This window comes from Talpa occidentalis, unplaced genomic scaffold (genome assembly GCF_014898055.3).
Source record: "Talpa occidentalis isolate TD23 unplaced genomic scaffold, MPIMG_talOcc4v2.1 talOcc4.4, whole genome shotgun sequence".
Classification (NCBI taxonomy): domain Eukaryota; kingdom Metazoa; phylum Chordata; class Mammalia; order Eulipotyphla; family Talpidae; genus Talpa; species Talpa occidentalis.
Genome location: NW_023604295.1, coordinates 45,388,680 through 45,409,553, shown reverse-complemented (window position 1 = coordinate 45,409,553; position 20,874 = coordinate 45,388,680). Strand labels below are relative to the sequence as shown.

Below are 20,874 nucleotides of genomic sequence, written 5' to 3'. Positions count from 1 at the left end.
GCAAAACTTTCAACCAGAAAACACATAAAAGAATGTTGAACAGTATTTGTACCCTTAATAGGTGGGAAGTTGCATATTACAGTAATAGAATTTGGAGAATTTGGTGAGACTGAGTAGAAAAAATTATTTTTAAGTGGATTTTGAAGGGTAAGATTTAAAAAAATACGTTATTTACTGCATTTATTTGCATATATTCAAATAAAATTGATCAATTGAATGATGGAAGGGAATTCACAAGAGGAGATAAAAACTAAGAGGAAGAAAGGTTCAGCGATTGCCTAGGGGGTGGTGAACAGTCTGCATTAACTGGTAGATTTGGTTGGAAATAGTAAAAATCCCTAGAGAAAGTGATACCAGGGGTCTCTCTGGTGGCGCAAGGGGTTAAGTCTCAGCACTATGAAACTATCCGCAGCCACTGCAGCAGTGAGTTCTATCCCAGCCAGGGAGCTAACCTTTATACAGCGAAACAGACCTCTCCTGTCTTGCCTGCTGCTCCCCTCAGCAATGTACTCCAGTAGTCTGCCTGTTCTGCTCCCTACTCTATCTCCGGTGAATCCTCTCACCCCTCCTGCACCTTTGGCCTATACCCCAGCTCTTGTATGCATAAATAAATAAATCTTTAAAAAAAAAGTGATGCCAGATGATGAAAGGGTTTTGTGGTATTTTGTATTACTGCTCACTTTCCCTTCCCTCTCAAAGTCAGACTTGCTCAGGTAACCTGTTTTGGCCGGTGATATGTAAGAGGTGAAATCCAACTTTCTGGTGGGGACTGTCAGAGTGGCACAAGCTTTGCCATGTTCTTTTGCCCACTGTCCACTGAGGCAAATGGCAATTCCCTAAAGTTACACCTTTGGTAGCCTGAGTCCTTGTGTGGTACAGTTCCCAACTGAGAATGATGACATATAGCACCCCATCCACAGTGTGAGAGACTCAGGGAGAATTTGACTAGGAAATAATCTTTTTTTTCTGGCAACTGAGAATTTGGAAGCATTCATGATTGTTCTCCTGATCTTTATTGATGTGGAATTTTGACCTCATATGCTCAGTCATCCGCTCCCAACTGGATTCCAGCAGAGACTGGGCGAAATTAGTTCAAGGTACAGAAGAGGATTTCTACTTAAGCATAGTAAGACTTCAGTCACTTCCAAGTCTATGGAGTCTATACCTGGGTACTTGGGAAGATTTATTGATACCTCCTACTTCATGTTGTTTAATACGGCAACACCAAAATTATTTTAAGGAAGTGCAAATTTTAGGAGAAAAAAATCTTTTGAGAACACTTGAAGTTCTAGTTCAGGGTCAAAAACAGGTATGTGATATACCATCCAGATAGAGTTTTTTTGAGAAACCATAAAATTTACTCAGAGATGACACCAAGAAACCCTCTCTTCTTAGCAAATGTCCCAAGTTTATTTCTGATGACAGGGAGTGAGATGTAGCACATAAAAATAGCATGAGTGGGACCTTCCTGGTGATATAGGGGTTAAGTCTCAGTGTTATCACCACTGCAGCCTGAGTTCAATGCCCAGCAAGTGAGATAGCGCATATATGGTACAGTAGACCTCTCCGGTCTAGCCTACTGCTCCCCTCAGCAATGCATTTTAGTAAATCTGCCTGTTCTGCTCCCCACTGTCCCTGGTGAATCCTCTTACATCCTGCCCCTCTGGCCTATACCCATTCTTCTATGCAAAAATAAATCTTAAAAAAAAAAATAGCATGAGTTCTGATACAGATACACTTTGTTCATTTATTGTACCTTGAGTCAAGCAACAACTTAATAAATACCACACCTATCCTGCAATCCCCTATTAGAGTTCTCTTTCTCCACTTCCACTCACAAGCATTCCAATAGGCCTAATACATTCAATATGCATTAGATAAGAGTTAGATATAAACTCTAGATATAGATATATTTAGATATAAATCTGCAGGAATCTCATTTCCTAAGGCTTAGTTTATTGGGTTCAGGATTAAGATGAAATAAACTCACTCCACTTCATCCACCCTGGGGGCCAGTGGCCAGGGGTAGAACACCCCATGCAGCCATGCAGCCAGTGAGAAGGAAGCCTGATATGTAGAGCTTTCTAGCTCATTCTCCATTCCTATCCCATTTCTGCTTCCCCTATCTACCTTCCCTGACCCCCGCCCCAGCATGCACACACATGTAGGTAAGCATCAGTGTATATGTACATTCAGACACACGCACATGAGATATTTTTTCATTCTGAAAATAATTTTATTCTTTACAACTGTTCAGGAAAGTTCCTGGGGTTGCTGTGACCAAGATTTGGTCATCACAAAGGATTAGCATAGATTCAGTCAATCCCCAGTTTTCTGTTTTCTTTGGGTGCTAACAGCAGGCCGGGACACATCATGGGCATAAAGAGAAAATAACCAGCAGGGGAAGCAGGGGAAGCAGGGGAAAGGGGAGGGGAGAACGAATAGGCACAAATGGAAGTCAGTCCTGGTGGTTGTTCTCAAGTCTAGATTTGAATATTTTCATCTTCTCTATAATCTCCTCCCATTTTCCTCAGCTCTGTTACCACAGAGGACAGACGACTGTGAGGCCGAGACACTGGAATAATATTGGTCACCAACAGCAAAGATGCTTTTAGTGTGTAGAGGTTAGAGGTGGCCGCCTTGACCAGTGAGATCTCCCCGGCTGAGAGTCAATGTTCACATTTGTGGTATAGCCAGGTGAAATGAGAATAAGAACCTCAAACTCCTTGTTTATAACCATTCTTCCTGCCTTTCAGTGAAAGGAAAAGTATGGTGACTTACTATGCCTTAGTATACACGGGATCAAGGACATAAGCAATGGATGTTATCTTTAAAGTCCATGAATACAAATCTCCTTCTAATTACGTCTGAACATCTAGGAAAGGAGTTCATTAGGTCCACCCTATTCTGGAAGAGACCTAATCAGATATCCTATGAAATGATGTTTCCCAGAACTTTATGACAGGACTACCTTTCCCTGTAGCAGGAGAAAATATTTAAGATGAACAAGTCAATCTAAAAAGTATCACTCAAAAATGAACTTCAGGTTGTTAGGTTTCTTGGAATCATCCTCCTGACTGACAGATATTCTTTAGTATCTTTCAGGAGTTGCAAGTGGTCAGGGCAGTGAAAAACCTTAACAAATATTGGGCTCAACAGCCCAACTGTGGGGCCACTTCAGACTATGCAGGAGGTGTCAGGCCCTACATAGTAGAAGAAGCACATTTGCTGATCCGTGTGGCTCTAACCTGTGCTCATATACTGGCCTCTGTTTTTTCTAGGCACTTTCTGTGGACATTAGGAGAGATCACCTGTAAATGAGAAGACTTGGTGTTATGAGAATGCCAGGTTTTGAGGGTAGTGGAGGTTTTCAGGGTAAGGGTGCAAAGGGTAAGAACTAGGGTTATAGATGGCCTGTGAAACTCAGGAAGAGCAGTACATGAATCAACACAAAGTAGATGGTTGCCAGGAGTGGCACTCGGGCCCGGGAATAACAGAAAGAACGCAGGATCCGTTTCCATCCTGCTCCATTCCGGAACTGAAAGAAAAATTTGAGAGTTTTACTCTAAAGAAACAGGTTCCTTTCCCCTCCTTAACCACTACAGAAAAGTTATCCTGAGAGAATGTTCCCTCAGAGTCAATGACTAGGCTAATTCTTCCAGGTTCCTCCAATCTTCCAAACCCTTCTAGTTTTAGACCTACAACTGCCCAAGGTCCTGGAAGTCCCTCAACCCCTTGCCCTCAAACACAGTCGGCCTGGCTGATAGTAAAATACCCTCTCTTTACCCTTCTTCCCTTCTTACCCTTCGATAACTGCTCTCTGGAGTATCTATTAGCACTGTCTGCTCCTGGAAGCCGCAGGAGCCAATGAGAGGAGTCCGGGCAGAGTCCCATTCGCTGGGCTTCAACCTGTGTTGAGAACAGAGAGGCATGTCACTGCTTCACACAATGAGAGGCTGAGCTGGTGAAGTCTTCTTGTGTGCTAATTACACAAGAAGGGCTGCAGGTCACATCGCTTATTTCATCACACATTTACCTAGTCATCTTGCCACGTGATACAGACACAAGGGACCTGTGGCCGAGGCTGCGCCCATAGTCCGTGCCCCCGTGGAAGGAGTAAAGGGCAGTAAAAGGTAATAACTATCAGTAATAGAGGGCCCACTGCGCATCCTACGTTTTAACCCTCAGGTTAAAGTTGGTGTTGTCTTCATAGTAAGGTTTGAAGAAAGAAAAATTATTACCCAGGGTGGCACAGCTGAAGGAAGGGGGAGAGCCAGGATTCAAAACCCAACCATGCTTCTAAACTCATGCCCCTTTCTCCCATCACCTGCCACCTGACCCAGAATCTCATTGAGTTTGTTTTTTCCATTTATTAATAAATGGCAAATGTTATCCAAAACAGATTGTGTGTGGGGTTCTTTGAATTTACCTCAGCTGGTACCCTCTACTACTTTTTGCTTCATTTTTTGCTGATTTGTTTATTTAATACTAGAACTTATGCATTTCATGAAGAAGGTTCCCACTTAATGGTTTCTCACAAAAACTAGAACTGTTTCAAAGGGGCTGTAGGTCACATCACTTATTTCATCGCACATTTACCTATCAGGGTGCTCTTTTTAATTGTGGTGGCAGAAAGGACTCTAGTTCTGGTATTTCCTCCAGATAGAGGGATACTGATTAGCATAATACTCTTGGCCTCTTGTTGCCTGTCACACACTTTTCTCGAGGAAAAAAGGAACCTTCAGCTGATTTTTGAGTCTGGAGAAGAGAAACTGGGCACACAAAGCCTAGTTCTACCTGTCATTTTACTCTTGAAAATCAGGCTGACCACATTATAAACCTGTGTCTGTTTCTCCTGTAAGCTTTCCAGGGGCAGCATGGCTCTAGAACGGATGGTCTTGTGCTATGTGGGTCAGTCTGTTAACTTCTGCAGGCCAGGCCGAGGAAGGATGAGCCTTTTGGTTTGGTTTACTGGTGAGTGAAACAGTAATAGCACCACTAGCAAGTTCTGTGTGCACTACAGAGCGCATGTGAAGTTCTAGCATGAAACTTCTAGGTAGCAGCAGTAGGCCTAGGTAGGAGCACTTGATTAGCTGCATCAGGGCCAAAGAAGAAAATGTAGAGCACAAAGCTTGGATTAATGTGGCTTGTCCACAGACTTGAGAGGCTCCCTGAACTATGCCATCTCAAGTTGTTTTGGGACAGGCTAATTACACAAGAAAGAAAGATCTCCCCACCAAGGGCTGGGCTTCGCAGGTCTAAGCAATTACATTGCAGTAGCAGAAAAACAGCCATGAGTGCTCAGGCATGAAGATGCTTATCTGAGACAGAACAGGCTGTGCTGTGTCCCTACAGAGTCCATCTTCAAAGTCGCATTCCAAGGCTCAAGTGAGTGATGGAAATGAAGAAGTTCTGACTGCTGGATGGGAAGGAACGATAATTAAATAAGGCCTGGTCACTGGGGTTGCCATCTCAGCCATGTGAATTCTGCAAGAAGGCATTAGTGTCATCAGTGCCACTCTCTGAGGGAAGAAACAATATACAAGGTGCTTTCCCTTAGATCTAGTAAAAATGTCTGCTTTTGACATTGCTTTCTCTGGAAAGAGCCACCCAGCAGCAATAACCTCCACCTCCTCTCCTCTCTCTCACATAGGGATTCTCTTGACTGGTGAGCTGGGACTAAGGAAATAGGGATTTATAGTTCTGTCTTTCCAAGTCACACTTGGTGCAAACTCCCACGAGAAGCACAACTTGCTGTTACACTATGTTCAATTTTACAAGAATGAGGTCTTTCTGCTAGGAAAGCCTACCTTGGCTCAATACTGTCTGTGAGTGGGAGGGGAAGTTGAGAGCTAGGAAGTGCATTTGCCAACAAATGGAAAGCTACATCCTTTTAAATCAGCTTTAAAATGTGGGATTTTAATCTCCCAATGTTTTCATCTTTAAAAGAAAATGTCAATTGATTTCAGACCTCAGATAAGGTATAGGGTTGTCATTGATCTGGCCTTCTAAAGATCACATGAGTAGTTATTATTGGGATGTGAACAATGGCATATTCCATCCCACATGAAAATACAGGCCTCCTAGATCCCCCAAGTATAAAGTTTTTTTTTTGGCTGGCTACAATGACCTAAACTCATTGCAGTACCCATTTCAGGATCAGAATAAGATGCTAAATATTCTCATGTCTGGGAACTGCAGTGCTCACGAGTATGAAGAAAAAGGATGAGAAGTGAACAGAGGCCTGCTCCCTTAGCCCCTCACCGCTGGATCTGCTCCTCCGCTGCGGACAGGGCAGACTCAGCAGCCAATCTTCGGTCTTGTTCTTCTTCCATCTGCTTCCTCAATTCGTTTACCTCTTGTTGAATGTTGCTCAATTGATGGTGAGCTTCAGAAACACTTCAGGACAAAAGGGAAACAAACGTCATCACTAGAGGCAGAACACAGTTGCTGACACAAGAGACTCAAGGTTTTTATGAGGTTATAAAGCACGAAAATTTATAGGGGCTGGTACAAACACAAAGGAATATTTTTAAAGCATAGCTAGAGATAAATTAAATAAACCTGCAGAAAATGCCTTAAGAAATTTTAGGGATTCACTGGATAGCTTTCATTTGAATCCCATAGGCTTATTGTGTGTTATTGTGGTGTTATTGTGGTGTTGCTGGTTTTGCTTTACAAATTTTTCACAAATAATTTGTTATTATATTTGTTAGTATATAATCTTCACATTGAATCTGAGGACACTATGATAGCAAGACACAATGAATGCATACAACAAACTGCAGGTAGTCTAGAAGGCTGCCCAAATTCTGAATATGCTACGCACACTACAAGGTTGAGAGGTGCTCCCCACCTGAGCTGTGGTTCCTTCAGATCTCCATTATTATTTTTCCTGTGAGTATCATCTGTAGTCTGGGATGCCTGGAAGAATAAGTTTAGTAATTCAATGATGAAAATGCTTAAGTAACTACACTTGGGCAAAATGAGGACTTGTTTAACACTGGAGAGAATGAGATATCTTGGAGAGGAATACCTCCATTTATAATTCTCTTCAACTACAGATTTAGACGTGAGACACTCCTGCTCTAATAGATTTTTTTGTCCTACAGTAAAACTTTTAAGGACCTTTTCTCCCAGATTCTCATTTTTTCAATCTCTCCTCTTGAAAGTTTAAAAGGCTTACCACTGACCTGCTTTCTTTTAGTGGAGGCTCATGCGCTGTCCACACTACTCTGATCTTTCTCTAATCTACAACCTCTCCTAACCCCCCTTCTCCTGTCCATGTCCTATTTGTCTCCATACTAGGTCCCAGGGTCCTTCAACTTTGAAGGTGCATTCCTTTCCACTACAGTCAATAACTATGCTGATTCTGTTCCTCAGGTCAAAATCTTCCTACAGTTTTCTTATTTCTTAAAGCAAAATTTAAATTCTCTTAGTTTCAGAGTTCCCAAAGCCTCAGTAATCATGGTCCCCCACTGACTTTTTGATTCCTTTCCCACCATCTCTCACTGATCTTTATTTTCTTGTAATTCCTTTAATTTTTCCCAGAAAATATTCCCATCTCTATTCATACTCTCCTCTTCTTCCCACTTTCTTCCATCACACCTAAGTAATCTTTAGCCTGAACACATCAGTTTCTTCAGTGCGTCTTTTTATGCTTTATCATTGCACTTATTTTTTTAATACTTTTCCCTTCCTCTTACCACTTGCAGCTCTTGAACACGCCTCTCCAAAGCTGCACAGTGATTAGAAAGGTTACTGTAGTGCTGTTGGTTCTCACGAAGACTCTGACTGGTATCACCAAGCTGAACAGAAAGAGTATTTTTCTCTTCTAATAGCTGAGAAAACTGAAATGGAGAGAAGATAAGCACTGTAACACAGGACTGTTTAATTATAAGCAATGCTTATGCTAACTGTCCTGAGTTTTAAGGATCAAATTTTATTAGATCATTATGAACCCAATTTTTTAGGCAAAGGTATTATGAAATATCTTTAGTTCAATAATGGCAACAACAGCACTGTGTATTCCTTCAAAGTGAGAAAAATCAGGATTTTTTGACTGAGAAAGGAAAATAATTTCGGTGGAATAGCAGGGAAACTTGATGGTGACTAGTACATTAACTGAAAAGCCAGGAAGTAGAAATCTACAAACGAATAAGTCAGGCTGTTTCAGGAGAAAGGCTGTAGTGTGGGTCCAAGTTGATGTTACTAAGAAATGACTTAATCGACAAAGTTTGAGGTGAGTGGAGATAGAGATGTCACCTGAAATTTGTGCAATATTACAAGTTCCCCAAAAAGCAGGGTAAGAGACAGGCGGGAGTGGGCCTCCCTGGTGGTGCAAGGAGTTTAGTCTCAGCACTATGAAGCTATCAGCAGCCACTGCAGCATGAGTTTGATCCCTGGCCAGGGAGCTAATCCATATGGCGGACCAGACCTTTCCTGTCTCTCCTGCCGGCTCCCCTCAGCAGTGTATTTCAGTCAATTTGCCTATTCTGTTCCCAACTCTGTCTCTGGTGAATCCTCTCACCACCCCCACACACACCTCTGGCCTGTACCCCAGTTCTTATATGCATAAATAAAAAAATAAATCCTTAAAAAAAATAAGAGACAGGAAGGAGAAACAAAATACATCCTAATATGCTGATGTACATGTGAGAAGCTATATTGGAAGCACAGACTCTCACAGGTAGAAACATTTCAGTCACTCAAAGCAGACCTTTCTTCTACTACATGAATAACAGGTAGTTATTCATTCTTTCCTTGAACATGGGTAGTATCAGGGGTACTTGCTACTTGATAAAACAGCCCAACTTTTCACCATTTCAAAAAGAGGAAATTATTTTTATAATGAAAGAAAAACTTGCCCATTGATTTGAATTTGGTTCCCTAGAATTATAATTCTACACTTGCAGGCTGTCAAGTTTGAGGTTCTAGTTATGGCTAACAACAGATACATAAACCACCACAAAGATGTCTCTCCAAAGTACTTACTACAGGACTATATACATTACATGAAAAGAACCTGACTATACATTTCAATCAAAGAACATCCTTTTTTATACGCATTCTGAGTTAATGTTTGTATAAACATTCTTCGAACCAATGTTTACATAACAGAAGCTAGGACTCTTCCCTTCTTATTTCCAGTTGAGGAAACAAGCAATCAAAAGTTAGTCTAGCTGAAGAAACTCACCTTGTTGTTTAGCTGCTGAATTCTTAAATCCTTTTGGTGAATTTCCTTTAAAGCATCATTGAGTTGATTTCTAAGAACTTCAGTCTCACAAACGAGATCTTGTGACCCATCTACAGAAGTTGTTTCTGAAGAAGCCTGCAGGATACAAGCACTGATGAATTTCTCTGTTAAGATCGTTTATGCTTACATCCTTCCCTCCAAAAACACGAGCCACCTCATAGGAAGTTATAAGATGGGAAGTGGACACTTAGCTTGGAGGAAGCTGCTGCTTCCTGGGTGGTGGTGATCTTCGAGCAGCAATCAACACTGACATTACTTACCTGTGTTTGGTATTGCTCGTTGAGAGTCTCAGTCTGGGAGGAAGGAGGTCTCCATTCCCTCAGCAGGTTTTGCAGGTGACAAAGCTGCCGCTCTTTTTCTGAAAGAGCCATAAGGTACTGGTCCTTAATTCTCCTCTCATGAACTTCCCAGGCATTTTTCTCCATCCTAGAAAAAACATGAAATAATCACAGACAAAAGTATACTGGTGAGACAAAAAACAGTAATTCTATATTCAAAATAGTATTGTGAGATGGACATACAGTAAAATACATCCAGGGTAAAATTTATATGATGATCAAGCAGAAGTATTTCAACTGATAAGACAACACCATTTTCATGGCAAAGCAAGCGTTTGGTGTAAACACTGAACAATGAGTCAGGTTTCCACATCAGAAAAAGCATTCCAGGTTCAGAGAACAAACTGAGCAAAAGACACAAGAATGTATACAGTCTATTTCAGAAATGTTATAGTAGGCGGTGTGGAGAATGGACAGACTGGGATGGAAAGTAAAGAGGTCAGATCATATGCAGCATTGACTATCATGTTAAATAGCTTACTCTGGCAGTAATGGGAAACCACTGTAATTCTTCATAAAGGCAGAGGCATGAAACAATATAACATTAGTTACAAAAATGCAGCTGCAAAGTCTGAAAGGGCACAGATTCTACTGCTGGCTCTGCTACACACTATGTGTGAGACCCTGAGTGATGGTTACTCAATCTCTCTGATACTCATTTGTAAAATGGGAATAAACAATTACTCTTTAGGATTATTGTGACGATTAAATGAAATACTATCTGACATGTACCAAACACAGAGCCTGATACACTGCCATCACTTAATAAATATTAACTGCTCATATTTTTATTTATTCCCTGAATTCAGTCAAGTGGCCAATAAATATAGATAAAGCCCCTGGGAATTATAAAAAAAAACAAATGTAAGAAGACTTAGGCTTAGAAAGATGGGGAGAAGGTGGATCGAGCTAGGGGGCTCAGGACTTGATGAATGACATGGCAGTGAATTCACTGGTTTTTCTTTATTAACACCACATATCCCACTTATGTATACATTTTTATGTGAACAATAAATTTTCATCTCTCTGCGATAACTGCCCAGGAGTGCAAATGCTCGGTTGTATGGTAAGTATGTGTTTAATTTTTCAAGAAACTACAAAAATGCAACTTGATTGAAAAAAAGAAAATCCACAAATTACAACACCAAAATGACAAGATGTTGAAATTATACATGAAAGATTTTAAAGAAATGATAGAAATGATTCAATAGGCAATTACTAACACACTGGAAAGAAATGAAACCACAGAAAGCCTCAGCAATGAAATAGAATACATAAAGAAGAACTGAATGGAAATTTTAGAACTGAGAAGTATAACATTCAAACTAAAAAGCTAACTCAATAGACACAACAGCAGAAAGAGGTGATAGAAAAAATTATCAGTGACTTGAAGATAGAACAATAGAAGTAACTGAATCTGAATAAAGAAAAACACAAGTTGGATTTAATCAAAATTTAAAAAAAACTTGTTGAGAAGGATGAAAAAATAAGCTAAAGACTATTTTTGCAAACCAATATCTGACAAAGAACTTGTAACTAATGTATAAATGACTCTCAAAACTCAAAATCAACAACACAGTTAGGAAATGGATAAGGGGCCTCCCTGGTGGCGCAAAGCATCAGCACTGTGAAGCAATCTGTAGCTACTGCAGCACGAGTTCAATCTCCAGCCAGGGAGGTGACCCACGTGGCACAGCAGACCTTTCCTGTCTCATCCACTGCTCCCCTCAGCAGTGTATTTCAGTCAATCCGCCTGTTCTGTTCCCCACTCTGTCTCCAGTGACTCCTCTCACCCCCACACTTCTGGCCTACACCCCAGCTCTTGTATGTATAAATAAATAAATCTTTTTTAAAAAAGGAAGTGGATAAAACATATGAACAAACATTTCATCATAAAGGATATACAGATGTCAAACACATAAAAAAGATGTTAATATTTATTAGCCATTATGCACACTAAACCATAATGGGATGATATTATACACCAATAAAAAACTAAAATATACTTATAATATCAAATGCTGACAAGAATGCAGCATTTGATATTGAAACTGGATCATACATATATTGCTGGGTAGGAATATAAAACCGTATAGTCATTCTGGAATATATTTTTGCAGTTTCTTGAAAAATTAAACACATACTTACCATACAGTCTAGCATTTGCACTCCTGGGCAACTATCTCAGAGAAATGAAAATTTATTGTTCACTTAAAAATCTATACACAAGTGTTCATAACAGATATCCAATAGCTAAAAATTAGAAAAAAATCCTAATTTTCTTCAATGGGTGAATGGAGTACATCCATACCATGGAATATGATTTTGCTCCAATAAATAAGAATGAACTAATACAGGCAACAATGATGATGTCTCAAGGAGACATATATAGAAGCTCAGAAGGTTATATATTGTATGATTCTACTTATAAAGCATTCTCATCAAACAATAAAGAAATAGAAAACAGATTAGCAGTTGTCAGAGGTTAGGGATGCAGGGATGGGAAGGGAAAAGCGTGATTATCAACTAGTAGCACAAGGGCTATATTTGTGGTGATGGAGCAGTTCCATATTTTGCATGAGGTGGTGGGTATATGAATCTATACAGCAGATAAAATTACAAAGAACTACATACACAACATATCTGAATAAATGCAAAATTGGTGTCATCTGAATAAGGCCTTTGAATCGTATCACTATCAATTTCCTGATTTTGATATATAATTATGTAAGATGTTATCATAGGAGGACACTCAGTGAAGAACACATAGGAATTCTCAGTACTATTTTTGCAACTTTCTTTAAGTCTAATTATTTCATAATAAAAAGAGTAAAAAAAAGAATGAAAATGAAAAGGATTGAAGAGCAGGGTTTTATCATACCTGAGCTGATGCAGCTCATGTTTCCAAGAGAGGTTTTCTTGTCTGAGCTCTTCTTGCATAATCTGAAATGATTTTGTTTTATCTTGATATTCCTGAAGTTGAGCTTTCAGTGGACGTAATTCAGTGATCTCTTGGTTAATCAGTAAGTACTGCTGCTGCAGATTCTTTAATTCTTTCAGCTTTAACCAAACAGAAAGGATAAGGGTGATTCATCTCACCTCATTCATCCAGTTGCAAGTCATCAGCGGCTCCCTAAGTTAGACACCATGACAGACTACCAGCACCTGACAGCCCATTGACAGATCACTGCAGCATTGGTCTCTAAAATGGTGAAATACATGCAACCAAATTGGAGGGGATCCCCTCCCAGAGCTGCCATCAAGGCTCGAGGGCTAACCATTCTGCAACTTCCATCCTTGTTCCCTAGCTTTTTTTTTTTTTTACCTGTTTCCCCTTAGCTCTTTTTTTAAAATTTTATTTTATATATTTTTTACATCATTTTACATTTTTGTACAATGTATGCATTTTCATCTTGGTTATATGCCTCATACAATTCTCACCTCCCTTATTTTGACCCTAATCCCTCCCTACCACCCCCATAGTATGTCTCTGGTTTATAGTTGCTTGTTGATTTTGATTTTTACTTTATTATAATTAGTCTTTTTCCTGATCCCTTTTTAGGTTTTCTAAATTCCTGTAGATGCTAGATCTACAACTCTGACATGGGGTGCACTTAAGAAGTCTCTGGCTTCTTTGTCAGTGGTAACTCCCTAGAACAAGATGTGTAAAGGTGGGTTGGCTTTCTACTTAGCCATGTCCAAAGTTTAGGCTCTAAACTTTCTTAAATGGATTTCAAGCTCAACTCTAGTTTAGCTTATGTTGACTATAAAGAAAACTGTGATGTCCAGACCCAGCAGTTAAGAGGACTTTGGCTTCAGAATCAGATATCCTGTCCACATAAGTTATGTGACCTTACACATGTTCTCTACACTCTCTAAACCTTTATTTTCCTCACCTATATAATGAATATAATTATACTATCTTTCATAATATTATGAGAATCAAATGAGAAAATTAAAAACATATAAAGTTAGTGGTGATGACACTATAATGACAGACTCGATTTAGTTAGCAAAACTGCCTGTCTACATTTTAGACACATCTGCAAACTATCCTCAATACTCATTAAAAAAGCTTGGTAGCAAGAAATAATGTCAGGACATCTGGGCAGAGAGGTGCCTTGAAATACACATCTTTTCTGAATGTTTCATAAAGCTGAATCATAAAGCTACAATGAAGGCATTCTTTTTAAGCATAAAACACAAGAACAGAAAGAACAGGAGAGGAGTCAGCAGCAACAAAATTAATTTTGGAAGCTGAAAAGCAGATGCGTAAGTGGTAACTGACTTAACAGATCTGGGAAAGCCAAATCTGGTGAAGCTGGCAGTAGGAAAAGTCAAGAACCAATAAAACTTACTCTGCAGAATCTTCAAAAAGGCTCAGGAATTAACAGCACCAGGTACCTCTGGAAAAGATGGTAATGGGGGTAGGGAGGAAGTGGTAGCTGAAATAAGGAAGATTAAATAAAAGCTACTTAAGAAATGATTGCATCCGTAAGTACCCTCTTCAGTTCCGCACTTTTTGTTACCCTGACAGACAACTAGAGGTTTTTTCTCTGGAAAAGGTAAAAGAAGTGTTTCTGGACTATGGAACACTAACCAGGTTTCAGCTGAAGGTTAATGGTACTGCTCTAGAATAAGGCTGATCAAGTGAATGTATGCTTTCTGAATGTTTGAAGTCTTTCCCTTACTTGGCATGGGGAGTGCTGGCACACAGACATTTTATCTTCTGCAAAGGAAATAAGAAGTCTTCGTTGGATAATATGACCAGGTCAAGAGAGACTAAAGATACAAACTTGGGAACTACCCACAAAACGCTCAGCAAGATCATCCTGCAATGAAACATCCCACCCACAAGCTTCTTAGACCCTATCTTTAACATGAAGAGTATACCAAGGATTAACCCTCACATGAAGAATGGATAATATTAAGACAGGTGAAAAGGAACTAGAGAAAAAGTAACATGGAAGAGATTAACAGAGTAAAAAGATGTAATATATTGAAATATTTAAGAGAATATTGGAAATAGAAAAAGCATAGCAGAAATAAAAAGTTAAAAAGAAAAGCTCATGGTATAAAACTACCAACACTACTCCTGGAGCAAGAAGAACATACATCCATGGGACATGGGGGGAACAAAAAGAGATCTTTAGAAGTTAGGAACATACAACATCCCTTATAATCAGAGAAGTGCAAATCAAAACCACATTGAGATACCACCTTACACCAGTAAGAATGGCATATATCAAAAAAAACAAGTATCAACAAATGCTGGCGAGGATGTGGTGAAAAAGGAACTCTCTTCTACATTGCTGGTGGGAGTGCAAACTGGTCCAACCACTATGGAAAGCTGTCTGGAGGTTCTTCAGTCTACTAAAAATGGAGCTACATATGACCTGGCAATTCCACTCCTAGGGATCTACCCAAGGACACAAAAACATTGATTCAAAAGACCACCTGTACCCCTATGTTTATTGCAACACTATTTACAATAGGTAAAACCTGGAAACAACCCAAATGCCCAAAAATAGATGACTGGATCAAGAAGATGTGGTAAATATATACACACAATGGAAAATTATTCAGCAATCAAAAAAGTTAAAATCATGCTGTTCACAGCAACGTGGATGGAACTAGTAGGAATTATGTTCAGTGAAATAAGCCAGAAGGAAAAAGAAAAATATTAGATGGTTTCATTTATAGCAGGAATATAGGGGAACCAAATAACACATCAGTGTAAAAAAATAATAACAGTACAAAACACAACAAAGCAAAAACATTCAATTATAAATCAGAGACATCCTGCAGGGGAGGAGGAGGGAGAGGGATCAGAGGGAGGGAGGGAGGAGCACAGGTGACTGAGGTGATGGTGCACGGGTGCATTGGTGAAGGAAACTCTATGGGGACTATACCTGAGGGGGAGGGGGAAGGAAATATTGTTTAAAAATGAACAAGGATATAAAAAAATAATAAAAAGAAACTAGGAACATGATAGCTACAATAAAAAATATGGTGAGAAAATTTTCTCATACCTTCCCAAAAAGAATAGAAAAATTAAGAAAATTGTAGAACTAATCCCAAAGTCCTACATTTAATTAACAGTATTTTCAGAAAAAAAGACAACTGAGAAAAAGGATAGGGGAAAGTGGCAATACATAATTCAAAGGAATTGCCCTGAAGTGATGAGTATGACATCTAAGGATTCAAAGTACTACCAGATGATGAATAAAAATAGGCCTGAAGTTTATCATCATGAAATTTCAAAGCTCTTTTAATTTTTGGAAAATTCAGAACTAAAATTTCCCGAAAAAGATAAAAGAAGGAAAGAGAAAAAGATCACGTACAATGGATTAGGATCAGAATAGCTGTGGACTTCTGAGCCACATACAAGTTAAAAGGCAACAGATGATTTTGCAATTTTGAAAGGAAACTATTTTTAGCCCACACTTCTATGTCATCCCAAACTATCAGTTAGGTATGAGAAATAAAAACAGAATTTCATAAATTTACTTCCCAAGTATCTTTGCTTGGGAAGTTAGTGAATGATTTATTCCTTTCCATGATGACCACAAAACCAAGATGAGGAAGACATGGAATATAAGAAACTGATCAATCTAGCACAGGAGAAAAGAGCAATATCCTAGGATGAACATTCTTTTCTAGGACAAGGCAACTTGGTTCACATAAGAACAAGTCAGAAATCCTGGCTGAATTTTGTTCATGAAGATGAAACTGACAGGAATAAGCATCTTGAGAGATGTATAAGGATGGCAGTAAATCTTGGGTTAAGTTATACCACAAAGTACAAAGCAAGCTAAGTATGTAACAACATCAACAATAAAAGCACAGTGATTAACTAGAAAATATGATGATGTTTAGGAGAACAAAAGAAGCATTTTTCAGAACTAATAACATTTGTAGTCATAAAAATGTAAGCACAGAATTTTGATTTAGCCAAAATAAAAATTAATTTACATCAGGAGAATGGGTTATACATTGAAAATGTGCTCTTTCTTTCTTCCTTTTTCCTAAAACATGGACACTGTAATCCATGCACATGATTCTTTAAGTTCCTATTTCTGATGGTTGCCAGAAAGCTCAGAGCAAAATTGGTGGCCCATCTTTCAGAGGATACTGTAACATCTCTTTGGGACAAAAACTTTAATCCTGGTTTAATCTTTTTCTCTCCTGTCCCCATCATCTCTTCCTTCCCAGTTCTTTGTATTATATTATCTTGAAAAACTGTTCAAATCTTTACATGGTACTGAAGTAATTTTGAGAACCAAGTGAATGTAAATAAATAAACACAGGTACTTCTGAAGACCTTTAGGCTGGAATCATCTAAGTGCTTCATCTGATTATGAGAAAGTCCTAAGGCAGTCTGGATAAACATGAATGTTTTTAGAGCTTAGTTTGTGGGTTAATTTCCCACCACTTAGACTATTACACTTGACTTGGGGAGCTTCCCTTGATGAAGTAAAGAAAAGGATCAAAGTAACTTAACGTCCCTTTCAAATCTAAATCATCTCTGGGGTGGATCTCAGGGAAAGAAAGCTCAGCATAGGCAGAGCTGATAAACTGCTGACCTGGGCTGAACAATTAAACTGATAGTCATGAAATAAGATCTCTCCCTTACTTATTGTACATGTAGCCAGTGGTTGAGAGATGAAAAACCAGAAGTTCATGAAACAGACTGAGAAAAAAATATGTGCAAAAATTGAGGGGCACTTAGCAACACATTCAGCAAATATGCAGCAATACATTCAGCAAATATGCAGAAGGGCTACAGAGACTGCGTGGACCATGTGTGTAGTGTCACTAGGTGAGGCCTTCGTGTGATTTATAACTCTACCTAGGCTTTATAATTCTTTGTCACAAATGTAAAAGCCTCAGTCTTAACAGTTCCCAGTAACTCCCTGATATGACAGTTTTACAAGATGGGGAAAATGGTATTTTCAGTAATAACAACAAATATAAAAATAATGATCACCAACTGTTGATTATCTGACACATGATTAGTTACTTCTATACTAAATAGAAAGGAAAATACAAACAAGTATAAGAAATGACACCTACATTGCAGGAGTTAGTGATCTAATTCAGAAAATAAAAAATAGTGTATAGAAATTAAACATACATAAGCATAAGTGTGCACATACGTGCATATCACCAACAGATATAAACATATATCAATATGGGACAAATGAAAATACTAGGGAAATATAAACAAAGGCAACAGAAAATCCTCTGACAATGTAGCCAGAGGATTTGAGCTCTGGGGTGAACTTGAAAGGAGTAGGAAATACTCAGATCCAAAATAAAATCACGTCAGATGACATTTTGGCTGAGAGAATGGTAATGGGGGTAAGTAGGAAGTACTACATATAATTATTGCAAAATGAACACATCAGTTCGGCTGGAAGGAAGAGTAGAATCTTGGGGAGCAGTGAAAGGAAAGGCTGGCCAATAAAGTAAGGACAAATGATAGTGTCTTACATGCCAGACTAAGAGGTTTGAATCCTAAGCCTATTCCAGAGATAGTACAACTTTTAAAGGTTTGAGTAGTGCCATAATAAGAAATCAGCATTTCATATAGGCGAAACACTACGTGATTTGCACATCAAAGACATCTTTACAGATACATCACCCAAAGCAGTGATAGTGAAGGCAAAGATAAACAGCTGGGACTACATCAAATTAAAGAGCTTCTGCACAGCAAAAGAGACAATAACAAAAACAAAGAGAAACCCCACCAACTGGGAGAACATTTTTGCACCCAACACTAATGATAAAGGACTGATCACAAAAATCTGCAAAGAGCTGATGAGACTCAACAACAACAAAGAAAATAACCCAGTCAAAAAATGGGCAGAAGAGCTAAAAAGAAACTTCTCTGAAAAGGAAATGCAAATGGCCAACAGGCATATGAAAAAATGTTCAACATCACTTGTAATCAGGGAAATGCAAATCAAAACTACCATGAGATACCATCTTACACCAGTGAGAATGGCACATATTAAAAAAACTAGCAACAACAAATGTTGGCGAGGGTGTGTGGAGAAAAAGGATCTCTTCTGCACTGTTGGTGGGAGTGCAAACTGGTCCAACCACTATGGAGAGCTGTGTGGAGATTTCTGGACCTACTAAACATAGAGCTTCCATATGATCCAGCAATTCCACTCCTAGCTATTTACCCAAAGGACACAGAAACATCAATTCCAAAGAGCACCTGCACACCTATGTTTATAGCAGCACTGTTTACAATAGCTAAGCTTTGGAAACAGACCAAATGCCCAAAAATAGATGACTGGATCAAGAAGATGTGGTACATATATACCATGGAATATTACTCAGCATTCAAAAAAGATAAACACATGCAATTTGCAGCAACATGGATGGCACTGGAAGGGATCATGCTCAGTGAAATAAGCCAAAAAGAAAAAGAAAAATACCGGATGGTCTCACTCATAGCAGGAATCTAGAAAACTTAAATAAGGGACCAGGAAAATGAATAACTATAAGAAAGTGAAAATCAAAATCAACAAAAAACTATGAACCAGAGACACTTTTTGGCGGGAGGGGAGGGATTGGGGTCAGAATGGGGGGGTTGCAATTATATGGGGAATATAAAAATAAAATTTATTACTAAAAAAATAAATAAATAAATAAATAAATAAAGATAAACACATGCAATTTGCAGCAACATGGATGGCGCTGGAAGGGATCATGCTCAGCGAAATAAGCCAGAAAGAAAAAGAAAAATACCGGATAGTGTCACTCATAGCAGGAATCTAGAAAACTTAAATAAGGGACCAGGAAAATGAATAACTAAGAAAGTGAAAATTAAAATCAACAAAAAACTATATAAAAAAAAAAAGAAGAAATCAGCATTTCAGAAAGATTCATTCAGCAATGGCATATAAAGTGTACTAAAGAGGTGACAAACCGTTAGCAGCAATACTATAACAGTTTAAGGGTAAAGTGTTAAGAACTTATCTTGAGATGTTGATGGAAAGGTAAAAAAGATTTGAGGAATACTGTGCATAAAGAAATGATAGACCTTGATGGCTAAATGAAATAAAATCATAGATCATTATGAGTCCTAGGAAACAGAAGAATATGACCATGAGTTAGAGGAAAATGGAAATTTTTTTAAAAGCTAGCTTGGCTTGCAAATACTCATAAACAAAAATGCGGAATTAGAATTAAGAGAAAGAAAGTTGAAGTTCATAGTGTTTGCTGAAAGAAACATAGTTAATTCAGAATCTATTCTAACAGCCACCAGGAAAAAGATTTTGATTTAGAACAGAATCAGCACCAGGGTGCCATAAGTTACACTTTGAGATGTATACTACCCTGATAAAAACCTTTGCATGTACATTCTGAAAGGCACAACAAAAGGCCAAGCTTCTAAGACAAAGTCAGCTGAAATCAAACTATTTTAGAATTATAAGCAAATAAGGATAAATTAAGCTGATCAAAAATATAGCTGAAAAGGGAGGGGGTTTCTGCTCAGATTACAAAAAGGGAAGAGATTATCTCTAAATATTAGATATTAAGTATAAGAAAAATTAACACATTGCCTACAAAGAAAGGGAATTAGGAGAAATGATCTTTTTTTACTAGAGTTACCATAAAAACTGGAATTTTCAGTGCCTGAGCATGAAAAAGATAATTTTAAAATGAAAAATTCAGACTTTTGAAGTTCAATTTATATCCGGTTTGATCTAAGTACAGGCCTTAATAAATTGTGACTGTTAGGAAAACTGAAGATAGTAATGTCACAAAGTAGAATCTCCTGACCACCTCAGTTACGTAGTTCTAGTTTTTGCCTCCGAATCTTGATGACCTAGAAGTTTTCAGGACAAAGAGACCTAGATGAAAGTGCTGTATCCTACTAAAAGCAGCAAAATTTTTAGCAGTGGAGTCTCCTTATCCTTCTCTCTGAAAAAGAGTTGGGGGCTTCTTGGTGGCACAGGCGGTTGAGCGCAGCGCTGTGAAATTGTCTGCAGCCTCTGCACGCTGGTTTGATCCCTGCTGGCCAGCGAGAATACAACATGGCGCAGCAGACCTCTCCTGACTCCCCACTGCTCCCCTCAGCAGTATACTTCAGCAATCTGCCTGTTCTGTTCCCCACTCTGTCTCTGGTGAATCCTCTCACCATCCTGCATATCTGGCCTGTACCCCAGTTCTTGTATAAATAAATAAATCTTTAAAAAAAAAAAAATAGAAGTGAAAAAGAGTTGGGCATTAAAGGAGAGTGAGTAAATGGTTCAGTCT

The 20,874-nt window shown here is 38.7% G+C and overlaps 1 protein-coding gene across 7 annotated transcripts in view; it reads right to left on the bottom strand.

The window, feature by feature from the left end:
• Nucleotides 1-2,207: 2,207 nt before the first annotated feature.
• The window catches only part of GOLGB1 (golgin B1), a 55,222-nt gene continuing 36,555 nt past the window's right edge, over nucleotides 2,208-20,874 (bottom strand). For all 7 annotated transcript variants that reach the window (XM_037525463.2, XM_037525467.2, XM_037525465.2 and 4 more), the window contains 8 exons: nucleotides 12,476-12,654; nucleotides 9,517-9,682; nucleotides 9,197-9,331; nucleotides 7,707-7,850; nucleotides 6,857-6,924; nucleotides 6,265-6,399; nucleotides 3,804-3,909; nucleotides 2,208-3,538 (listed from right to left, as the gene is read on the bottom strand). In XM_037525463.2, coding sequence (XP_037381360.1) covers nucleotides 3,404-3,538; nucleotides 3,804-3,909; nucleotides 6,265-6,399; nucleotides 6,857-6,924; nucleotides 7,707-7,850; nucleotides 9,197-9,331; nucleotides 9,517-9,682; nucleotides 12,476-12,654 — 1,068 coding nt within the window. In that variant the 3' untranslated portion in view covers nucleotides 2,208-3,403. The remainder of the gene's footprint in view (nucleotides 3,539-3,803; nucleotides 3,910-6,264; nucleotides 6,400-6,856; nucleotides 6,925-7,706; nucleotides 7,851-9,196; nucleotides 9,332-9,516; nucleotides 9,683-12,475; nucleotides 12,655-20,874) is intronic.